The 12,405-nt window shown below is 42.1% G+C and overlaps 1 protein-coding gene across 1 annotated transcript in view; it reads right to left on the reverse strand.

Annotated features, from left to right (window-relative positions):
* LOC126212991 (uncharacterized) overlaps positions 1 to 12,405 on the reverse strand; it is a 238,705-nt gene that overhangs the window by 125,938 nt on the left and 100,362 nt on the right. The window contains exons 5-7 of the mRNA XM_049940533.1: positions 11,358 to 11,426; positions 8,533 to 8,589; positions 4,286 to 4,345 (exon numbers count right to left, since the gene is read on the reverse strand). Of these exons, the coding sequence (XP_049796490.1) occupies positions 4,286 to 4,345; positions 8,533 to 8,589; positions 11,358 to 11,426 (186 nt within the window). The remainder of the gene's footprint in view (positions 1 to 4,285; positions 4,346 to 8,532; positions 8,590 to 11,357; positions 11,427 to 12,405) is intronic.

Consider the following 12,405-nt stretch of genomic DNA (forward strand, 5'->3'; position numbering starts at 1 on the left):
AAAAAAAAATGGTGTGTGACGAGGGCCTCCCGTCGGGTAGACTGCTCGCCTGGTGCAAGTCTTTCGATTTGACGCCACTTCGGCGACTTGCGAGTCGATGGGGATGAAATAATGATGATTAGAACAACACAACGCCCAGTCCCTGAGCAGAGAAAATCTCCAACCCAGCCGGGAATCGAACCCAGGCCCTTAGGATTGACAGTCCGTTGCGCTGACCACTTAGCTACCGGGGGCGGACCCCATATTCAATGTCAGCATGCAATAATACTCACAGATGGCAGATGACAGCGCTAGCAGTGGAGGGTATATGAAGTGTGTCGGGGGATGTGGAAAACTGTGCAGTAGTTGTCATAATGTGGAAACGGAACAGTTAATCTGACATTGAAGAGAGAATGACCATTTGCTTTCAGGCCAAGATTGGAAGCATTTTTGAAATAACTAAGTTTGCAATCTGGTTCCGTGCCACCATGGTTAAACTGTATTGTGCATGGCAAAATGGCACTTCCCAAAACCGGCATTTGATAACTGCGGTGCACCACAGACCACACGAGTGAATAACGGCTGCGGGGATATGTACAGGTGAAACGATGTGCAACCGTTGAGCAACTAACCACCCAGGTGAACGAAGGGGCTACAGTCAGTATTTCCTCAACGATTGTTCAGCGAACATTACTGCACCTGAGTTGACTTCTGTTCATTGGTGATGAAGGCTGGAAATTGCACACCAATACCGCAATTGGATGTCCAATGAGAGGTGACAGGTGCCTCTTCAGATGAATCGTATTTTATGCTCCACTGGACATGGCATTGGGGTGTACAGTCCTCAGTCATCAGAAGGGTCCAGGCCAGAGGAAGGAGTGCTCTCTGGGTATGTTTTCAAGGCATTCCTTGGGTGATCTTGTCATTGTGGAAAGGACAATAGACCAACACGAGTACATTTCTATCACTGGGAATAATGTCTATCTGTACATGCAGTTTGTTTTTTCTCTGGCACAATGGCATCTACCAGCAGGACAATGCAACATGTCACACAGCTTATTGCACTGCAAATGTGTGGTTCAAAGAGCACCAGGTGAGTTTATCATATTCACCTGCTCACCCAACACTCACGATTTAAATACGGGGGAGCACCTCGATCGGGCCATTTGAGCCGTGGAACCTCAACCGAGAAAGCTAGCACAGCTGCCTACGGCTCACATCCCCCTCAGTACATTGCAGAACCTCACAGACCCTTCCTACAAGTCAGTGCTGCAGGAGGTGGTTATTCAGGCTTCCAACAGGCCGTCACAATAACGCGACCGGACCATTTACGTCTGCGATTAGACACTGAATATGCATCCGGTTTGTCTAGATAACTGACAGTTACTCTGTGACTAGTCCATAAGTATATAGTAATAGAGACAATGTAAAAATAGTTCTGCATTCAAACTTTGGAGGACCAAATCTTACCTCAAGAACTTAAATGCGTACTGAATGAGTATGCTACTCTGTCACATTGTTTATGTAATTTTGATCAGATTGCTTCAATGTCAGGTAAACTGCAGTAAGTGGGTAGTTCAAGGCGAGTTCTCTATGAGCACTGGACATGACTGGAAACGGACTTACAGTACAGCACTTATTATCACAACATAGGTCAACCGAACAACTCAAATTGACCGAACTGCTACTTGGTTGTGTATAAATATTTTTCAATTTGTATATGTCCAAATCAGTTCAGAATTACACATATTCTTCGTTTATTTGGGTAATAAGATGATTATGGTATCATTTGTCTAAGAGGAGCAATATGTGGCGTAGTATCACTTTGAGAAAGGGAGATTTTATCCCTTTTTTACCTAACTGACGAATAGTGTTTGTGAAATTTGGAAGTGTTTTTATTTGTTAAGAGGTGAGTTTGGAAATGACTCCTGTTTGGAAGTTTATTCATATTTGAGGATGTACACAGGTCTGAATGGAAGCAGTAAGTTTGCAAGGTGGGACAACACTAGCACATTTTCCCCACTTTGCAATACCTGCTGGTTAGGTGGTTTATTCTGTGCTGCCACATCTCGGCTCGGATACGCACTATGTGCCACAGAACATCGAGTACCGTGACAATGTGGTGAAATCACAGAAGATTGTCTATTATTAGCTTTCAGATTTTGTACCGAGCTGTAAGGAGTAAACATCTTACAGAGTAAGTATCGAGATCGATTAATGTTCACATAGTTTATAAGAAGTGATTCCGTGTTGTAAAGGAAAGAGAAATATATTGGTACCTATGAAGAAGTGCTTTCTATTCTTTAGCAGACAGTTGAAGTTCAAGAAAACTTTACAGATTCCAACATGACAAAAGTTGCAGAGGTGAAGAAGCTCATAGCAGAAAGGAAAAATTTAACACCATTATCCTGGAAGTTGAGTAAAGAAGTAACAGTTCAGGATATATTTATGATAATCATAATCCAAACAAACACAAACACACACACACACACACCATAATATAAAAGTAGAGATCATTGCAAGACTACCCAAACGGATGATATGCACTTCAAGGTAAGACAGCAATTGCAGAGAAGTCTGTGTGCAGATGGCCCTGTCAATCACTGGCCTACACTGGAGTAGCATATTGTCCAAAAAATAAATGAAGGCAGACATAAATGTCTGTCATTAGTTTGTAAAAACAAATTAACGTTTCACTGCACATTCCCTATCCTTATGTATTCTTAACTACTTGTTATATGAAGAATACTATAATGGTTTTGAAGAATAAATGGAAGATATACACAAGAAGTATCTGTACAGTTATTGAAGGGAAGTACAAATTGTTTTATGTCACTGCCTTCCAACACACACTGCATAATAATGAGAACAGCTCTTCCACTGCTGCATCTACAATTACTATCTACGTGGAAAACTGAGGTAAGCAGAATGATAAATGGTGTCCACCAACAGAGATAAGCAAACTATAAACTTCGAAGTCTGCCAGGACCACTACACGACACTGGCTTAGCCGTACACATTCACATCCTGGTAACTCTTGTTGCAAATGTGCATTTTTTTTCTGCTGTCTTTGCCAAGATCCTTACACTTCAAACCGAGCTACACGAACCAAAATGACAGTAACCTTAATTTCTACCAGGTGTACAAGTACGAAATGCAGATTTTTTTGGTCTAAAATACATATTAAATTCAGAAGACTGATAAATAGTGCTTTATTCAAAGTGTGCTCTGTCATTTGTTATACATTTTTCCCATCTTTTGGGCAATTTGTGAACAACGCATCAGCAAAAATTTTCCCATTTTGCTGCAAACCAGTCATCGAGCCATTTTTCCAAATCTTGATACGCACCAAAGCTCTGCTCAGCAAGTGCGTGGCCCGCCGATGCAAAAAAGTCTTATTCGGAAGGTGCCGAGTCCGGTGAGTAAGACATAAGCCGCATGGCGTAGAATTTTCCAGTCTGATGCTTCCGACGTGTCACAAACCCTTTTTGCCGTATGTGAAGGAGCACTGTCACAAAGAAAAATGACTGTTGCCTCTTCAGGTTCTGTGGCCTTTTTTCAAGCAGTAAACGGTTCAGATCAGTCACCTGTTGTTGGTAACGTTTAGTATTAATTGTTCCCCAGGCTTTAACAGCTCATAATAGACCACGCCCCTCCGGTGCTACGACACACGAAGCATCGTCTTTCTGCCAAAGCGATTCGGTTCCCGTGGTCGATGTGGACGGTGTGGTCCTTTCACAATTTTTTGCACTCAGGATTCTCGTCGTAAATCCACTTTTCGACCCCTGAAGTATACAATGCCAAAATCACTTCCTTTTGTACCGAGCGATCAAAATCGCTCAAGTTTTTGTGCTTTTCTATTTGCCTGTAGTTCAATCCATCTCTCGTACAAAATGGCGGAGTGTCAAATCTTTAACTGCATTGGTGGAACATCTGTTGTCTGAAATTCACATTTAATTTTTGTATTCTATGATGGATTGCTGCACTATTTTGAAACTCTTTGCCTTTGTAGAAAGATCCTACTAAAGACCTGAAATCTGGACCCTGTTTAATTAGGGCGGATCCTATGTGTTTTTCCATGTGATAGCCCCACCAATTGTTACAACCAGTTATTTGTATGACTTTACTCTTACTGATGTTCTTTGCTGGATTGATAATTTTTATTTGCAGCTCTATATATAAAATGAGACCAAAACGTTATGCAGCAGTAACAACAGAAAGACAAAGCAGTTACAGAACACGTAACAGACAGAAAAGAAAAGCCGTAAGTTAGAGGTCATCAGGTAACTTTCAAATGAGACCTTACCTCATCTGCAAAATACGGAGAATCCAAGTCGTTGACAGAACCGTTGTCAGTGTCACAATCCTGCAACAAACAATGTCTAAATACATCTAACAACAACCAAAATTTCAGGTGCTTCAAGAGAAACACACACTAGGTTTCTCAGCAGATTGAAACAACTTAAGTGCTATGTATGGAGTGAAAATTTTAAGTGGGTTCAATATTATTCTTTCAATGGAAGCCGAGTTCTGTACCTTGGATGCATTTATGGTTAATTTTCTTCTGGCAAAGAATTGTAATTAAATTGTGTGTCAAAATTCTGGTGAAACGTTAGTCTGACCCCACTTTTCCAGCGGTATGCTGGCCAGTATGTGTCACCACGATTTTGCTTTCTAGGAGTGTTTCCCTTCAGCTCTACACGCAATAAACAAATGCAAACCATTTGTCGATTTAGCACACCGGTAGAAGAGTTATACTACTTCCCTCAGACAAGAACGGAAATGGTATCAAAATATAGCCATAAAAATCGGTTGACATAAGCGTAGTAAATACAGTTTGCATTTTCGATGACATTTTAAATCAAAGATGCACGTTACTTAGTTCAAAGTATGCACAGATCAACAGTTAAAATGTTTCAGCGTAAATTATCACGATATTCACACACAACTACAACAAGTAACGTCCCACCACCCAAATGACACAAGTAGGGAAGATGCTGAAAAAGATGAAAATTTGCAAGAGTCCACAAATAGGCAGATAAAATTCTCATTTTGTTTTGCTATTCCATTCGAGCAGCTTCTCGTGTTAGTGTCACAGACAGATTCAGTCGGCAAAAGTCCACATCACAACAGGTGCGGCACAAAGCTACTGACACCGTACGGAGTGCCGAATGGGACATCGGAGTACTCTGATCTCCTCTCTGCCTCCATTTAGGTAATACAAATCACGCCTGCTTATTCTGCTTGGTGTCTGTCCTTCGGACGTGAAAGAACAGACATCGGGCGTTTACATAATCGATTTGCCTCTACAATCCACGAATCCACCACCTTCAATGGGGAAGCATAATTCTGTTCGACCTCGGCAGGAATCTCAAACTAGTGAGTGTGGAGGACACTGAAGAGGACTGCGGATAAGTGGCATCCTGTGGAAACGTGGGTCGGCACCGAGGTGTGCCGAGACAGTGCACACAATTCTGACAGACACCGTGTCTGGATGCGGCTACCTAGTAAGCAGGAGATATAGTGGCCAAAAGACAGTCTGGTACACACGTTCACTCCTCGCCACCACTTTCACGTAAAGTATTAATGCAGCTGATAATAATTCCTGCCCTTTCCTTTCTCCCCCCTCCACCTTAATTTACATAATGTGTATTACAGGTGTGGATTCCTTGTGATGTCTGTTCTTTCGGACATGTCCAAAAGAACAGACACCGTGCATTTACACAATTATAAGGTTTCATTACAGAAACTTTGACATTAACTTATGAACTACTGTTCCCTTCGATGGCGTATTTTCACCCACACACTAATTTTTCTCTTTCCAATGACGTTACCAACTTCTCTGAGCTGTGCCAGCTATTCATATTCGTTCACAGATGCTAACTTTTCGGCACCTGCGGGTCTGTCGCGAGGCATGTCGAGATCGAGAGGAAGTGACAGCAGAGAGCGATGGGGTTAACAGAGTCCTTAGGGCCACGTGAAAGGGCCAGACGAAGCTGCGGCCGAGGCGTACACCGTGGAGGCGTACGTGAACAGACCGCAAGTAGAGGTGGTAAAAGGAAGGACTCCAGTTCGGAGAGAAGAGACCGCACGCGAATCGCAATCGTTAGGCCCGGTCTGGGCCGCCGAAGAGGGGGACGGACTGCCGCGGGCGGGAAAAGGAGGCAGTAATTTGGATGCTCAGGGGAACTACGAATGTGTGCTGCGTAACTGGCGAGCAGTTGCACACGTCTGGTCTGCAATGGATGGACACCAGCCTCCACCAGTACACTGGTCACCGGACTCGTCCTAAAAGCTCCTGTCGCTAGTCGAACCCCACATTGGTGCACAGGCCCGAGAAAATTTAACGCTGAAGGCACTGCCGAAATATAAACCACAATCCCAAAGTCAATTCGAGATTGGACAAGGGCTCTGTAGAGCTGCAGCAGCGTACAGCAATCTGCACCCCAATTGGTGTTGCTCAGGTAACGGAGGGCATTGAGGTGCTGCCAGCATTTCTGCTTAAGCTGACGAAGGTGAGGGAGCGAAGTCAATCGAGTGTCAAAAACCAGTCCTAGGAATCAATATGTCTACACTACAGTGAGTGGATCGTCACTAAGGTAAAGTGTGGGTTTCGGGTGAACGCTACAACACCGACAGAAGTGCACGACACACGACTTTGCGGCTGAAAACTGGAAGCCGTGGGTCAGAGCCCATGACTGCGCCCTGTGGATGGCTCCATGGAGGCAGCTCAGCAGCACCAGTACTGGAGCAGCAGTACGGGATGCAGACGTCGTCAGAATAGAGAGAAGGTGAGACGGAGGGCCCGACAGCTGCTGCTAGACCGTTAATGGCTCCTAAAAACAGAGAGGCACTCAATATAGAGCCCTGCAGGACTCCATTCTCCTGGCTATGGATGGAACTATGGGAGTCACCAACTTGGACTCTGAAAGTACGGTGCGACAGTAAGTTTTGGATAAAAATCTGGAGCAGTCCCCGGAGACCCCACTCGTACAATGTGGCAAGGATACGATGTCACAAAGTCCTGTCGTATGCTTTAAGTAAGTCAAAAAGGATGGCAGTCGGGAGTTGCCGTCTGGAAACGGCTGCAAGGATGGCAGACTCGTTGGACACAAGATCAGTGACAGAGCGACCCTGGCGGAAGCCGCCCTGACACGGAGCCAGCATGTATCCACTACTGTGTAACTTCCACAAGCAACTTGTGCAACCATTTCCTGAAGTATTCACATTACAACAAAAGCTTGCACAGGTTATGTTCCAGGAACTTGCTGGAAGTACTTGCAGAAGTGTTTTACTTAGTTGAATCACGGGTAGACAAGAGCAAGGATACTGTATCATGCTTAAGAACAGCAACACTGTTTGTGCAAGACAAATCTTGATGAAAAAGATTTCAGCAAAAAAAGGAAATGTCTGGGTGAAGAAACAGATACAGAGGGATACATATTTAAATTCTCAAGAAACAATATCGACAAACTAAAACTGGAGAGCGTTGCTCAGACTAAAACCTTTCTGAGAATGTCTTACACAAATTTTGAATGCCTCTTCTCTATTTTACAATTAAATAATTGGAAACAGGACACAAAAATGCAACAAGCTACTGTATACCATCAATTGATCACCTTTCATTTCTCCACTTTTCACAAACAGTACTAATTTCTTTTATTACAAACAAATGCATTATGTTTGTGGTAACATTAAAAAACTCAGCTAAAATTTTAAGACACCCGTACTGCTCTTCTGCTGCTTCTTGTAAAAAAAGTAATCAGCAATGGCTGAACTGGCCATTATGTATGCTTCAGGGTTTCAATATTACATTCATTTTGGCCCATCTAACTTTATGCTTTTCGCCTTTTTGAAACAGAGATTTTCAAACCGATACTGAACTCTCAAATCTTCTGGAAGTGTGAGAAAAACTTCCAGCAACTGACAGTTACTCGCAGCAAGAAAACACTTCCACTAACTTGCAGAAGTTACTCCTGGAAGTCTTGCTGGGGGGCACTTCAACATCAAAAAATTTGCAGAAGCAACTTTTCTACAATTACCTTGTGGAAGTTTACTTGAAAGAGGTCACTTGCCTCTACAATGTGTTTCTGACAGATCTCTCTCTGGGGTAGTATCTGCCACCAGTCAGTTTATCGACCTCACATTCAAAATGCATCATAAAAGGTAGTTCTGAGTTTTAAACTTTTAGTATATTGCCCTACCCCACCCTCCCTCTCTTGTACTTGGCTACGATTGAATCACATGGCAAATCCTGTGCATAAGATTAGTCTTATCACTAACTTTTTGTATAAAAAAAAAGGCCCAAAAATCTGTGAGGTTCGTAAATACAAGCACCAGTTTTCAATACCAGACCACCGATGACCATACACAAAGTGGACCACTGGTATTAAAATGCAAGTTTTTACGTTAGATGCCTGTAAATATTTAGCAAAATTTGCTGTACCACATACAGTTAGAAGAATATTACAGTGAGCAGAACTTACGAAAATAAATAAATCGACTTTAATGAAATAAAAAATTTCAAAGAGTAACAAACACAAAAGTACTTACAATTTCCTCTTTGATTATTATCTGTGCTGATTCATGATCATTCTGAAACGTAGAAACCTGTGAACAAAACAAATGAGTAGATTAGCCTCCTCCTACAGAATTACAGCTGCTTTCACTGAAATGTAAGCAAATGCTAGAGTGTGATAATGGTCCCCACCCCCCTGAAATCTCTGTTGTGATGACAGCCTGATCTGTGGTGTAGTGTTTGGGTTAAGTTAGCACGTAATAACTTAGTTATGAGTTGGTGAAGCTACTGAATGTGAATGCTAAATAAAGGTTGTCAGGCTAACGTCTAGATCAGAGACAGCACTGGTCACAACGGTCTTTCCCTACTGCTCATAGGTTGGCAATATGTCAGCTGCATGTACCCAATGGGATGATAGTTTCACATAACCAACGAGAGGTGAGAAAAGACAATATATTTGTACGAGCTGCTTGGAAGTCTATAATCTCGGTTGTTTCTTCCGAGTATGTCACAATGTCTGAAGCAGTTGTTAAGATGGGACCTGGGAGCACAGATTGTTTTTCCATAGTGGATTTCACATCAATATTGACGTGAGAATATCGCAATACTCCTCCATACCTTGCTTGGAAAAATGTAGTCTGCCCATTGCCCTCTCAGTGGTGGTACAGAGACAGCAGCTAACACAACTCCTTTACTTCCCCCAGCCCCCCCCCCCCCCCCCAATACGACACTGTGAGTGTTGAGAATACTGCTGCATGCAGTAGGTACCAAGATAAATTGACATAACCTGTATTAGATAATGGGTAAGTCCCGAAGTGTATTAGGATCACTGCAAAAGAAGTGCACACTATTTTTTTTAATCCATCTTTTATTCTACATGTTTGAAAGTTTTACAGTATGTAGATACATCCTTTAGGAACAATATTTTCATTTTCCACATAATTTCCATCCCTCTCAACTGCCTTATGCCATCTCGGAACCAGCTCCTGTATACCCGCACGGTAAAATTCTGGACCGACCTGTTGGAGGCACTGTTTGGCAGAGCGCACAAGGGAGTCATCATCTTCAAACCTCGTTCCACGAAGAGTGTCTTTCAGTTTCCCAAAGAGATGATAGTCACACGGAGCCAGGTCAGGACTGTAAGGTGGGTGTTTCAGTGTTGTCCATCCGAGTTTTGTGATCACTTCCACGGTTTTTTGACTGACATGTGGCCGTGCATAGTCGTGCAACAGCAAAACATCCTGCATTTGCTGATGTGGTCGAACATGACTCGATCGAGCTTTAAGTTTCTTCAGTGTTGTCACATATGCATCAGAATTTATGGTGGTTCCACTCAGCACGATGTCCACAAGCAAGAGTCCATCGGAATGGAAAAACACCGTAGCCATAACTTTTCCAGCAGAAGGAGTGGTTTTGAATTTTTTTTTTCTCGGGTGAATTTGCACGATGCCACTCCACTGATTGCCTCTTCATCTCTGGTGAAAAATGATGGAGCCAAGTTTCATCACCTGTCACAATTCTGCCAAGAAATTCATCTCCACCATACTCGTATTGTTCAAAAAGTTCGCTGCATACCGTTTTTCTTGTTTCTTTGTGAGCCACTGTCAACATCCTGGGAACCCATCTGGCACAAACCTTTTTTAACGCCAACACTTTCAGTATTCTGCAAACACTTCCTTCCCCTGTCCCAACGTAGCGTGACAATTCGTTCATTGTGATGTGTCTGTCAGCCGCCACCAATTCGTTAACTCTCTCCACATTGTGTGGAGTGGGTGCAGTACGAGGCCTGCCACTGCGAGGACAATCCTCAATATTGCCGTGCCCGCTTTCATCACGTAACCTGCTCGCCCACCAACTAACTGTACTGCTATCGACAGCAGCATCTCCATACACCTTTTTCAACCTCTTGTCGATGTTTCCCACTGTCTCGTTTTCATAGCACAGCAATTATATGACAGCACGTTGCTTCTGACGAACGTCAAGTGTAGCTGCCATCTCGAAGACGTGCAGTGACGGCGCCACTCACAGGAACAGGTTGAACTAAGTTTGAAAACAAGCGGGAAGGATGTATCTACACACTGTAAAACTTTCACACATGCAGGATGAAAACTGTATTTTTACAAAAATAGTGTGCATTTCTTTTGCAGTGACCCTCGTACTTTTATGCGTATTATTTACATACATCATACGTAGACAATCGAAAATGGATGGGGGTGACAGTCCACTAAATAACTTCTACCAAACCAATGTACAATTCACAACTTCATATCTTCCTTATACAGGGTGTTCATCTTATGTAAAGACAACGAAATTACTCGACAACCACAGATCAGATCAAAAAAAAAATTTTGATATGACGACGGAATACAACATTGTGGATGGGATTTCCAATTAGAAGTTACGGCATATTGGCCTGTACTACCCTCACAGCACAGAGGTGGGTCCATGTGCCACTGAATATTAAAGGGCTATTGAGTAACATGTTGCAAATTATGACTACGTATCCATTTCTATTCCTCCAATTACAGTGCCATCTGTGGAAAAATGAAGAAAATGCTTCAGGCCAAACATATGCAGATTTTGCTGCATAAATCTTAATCTGCAATTAAAAAAAACAGGGATCCCCATTGAAGATTTCAAAACTTCTCCCCCCCCCCCCCCCCACCCACATGCATGGTGATGGTGGTGGTGGTGGTGGGAATTGTGGTATCAGTGAAAGTCACCCTCCAAGATAAAGAAATTGGAACTGTAACTTTTTTTTATCTAATTTTTAGTTTGCAATATTTCAATGTCTTCAATTAAAATGAACACCCTGTATATTACATACAAAAGTACTGTATCTGGAAGGGACATAGCTTACCTTGGCACCATTTGTATCGGCTGATACACTTGTGAGACCCAAAAGCTCTATCACCTTATCCCCAAATTCCTGAAACAAAATGTCTTATCTTAGTAAAGGCTCAACCCTGACATTGGCTAGTATCTACAAATTGCACACCTTAAAACTGCACACCTTACGTGTGAAAGTTATGATAAATAGTTCATTTATTCATTCATCTGAATAATATTTTGATCCCTAAACACACACTTGCAATGATTACTAGCAACACAGGTGTTTTTGCACAGAAAACAAATATTGGAAGAAATAAAATTAACTACAAACTAACACACAGCTACTTTGTCCCAGCACCACACCCTAAGTTGACAGTTACTTCTGAATAATGACATTAATCGGACGCTTATCACTGAGTTCAGTTGTATTTTTACATTTGTCAACAAATGCCTCTCTACTATGAAGAATACAGTTGGCTTCACTTCTTGCATTTTGTCCTCAGTCTAAAAGGAGTTCCACATCATGCAGCTGTCAGCAGTAGTCTACACTGTGCAAACCTTTTTATTTCTGGTTGGCTTCTGCAAAGCTACAACCACTTTACGCCAGAGAAAATACACAACTTAAGAAAGTTAAAGACAAACTGGACTTCAATACCCCAAGACAGACTGACATACTGCAAACTCACATAAAATAACACGCTTAAAACTTTTTAGTAAATTTCCAATATCTGCTCAGCACTTGCTATGTAATATTTTCAACTTTCTGAATTACAACTTGTCCCTGAAAACCCATTTTACAAGATATCAGAACATTTAAAATAAACATTACCAATATTTCTTAAAGATGTGGAATTGAATTATAAGAACCTCACTGTAAATCTGTTAACTGTACATTTAATGTCTAAACCTATTCTTCTATAAGAGGTCAATGGCGAATAAAGAATATAACTGAATTGGATGCATTGTCCAATAGGTGCTGCTACTTTCTTATATATACATAGTGAAGTATATACCTTCATGCCAACAAATTTGTAAAATCATAAATACGCTTTCAAGTTCCCAATACCACACCCTTG

Source organism: Schistocerca nitens, chromosome 11 (genome assembly GCF_023898315.1).
Source record: "Schistocerca nitens isolate TAMUIC-IGC-003100 chromosome 11, iqSchNite1.1, whole genome shotgun sequence".
NCBI lineage: Eukaryota > Metazoa > Arthropoda > Insecta > Orthoptera > Acrididae > Schistocerca > Schistocerca nitens.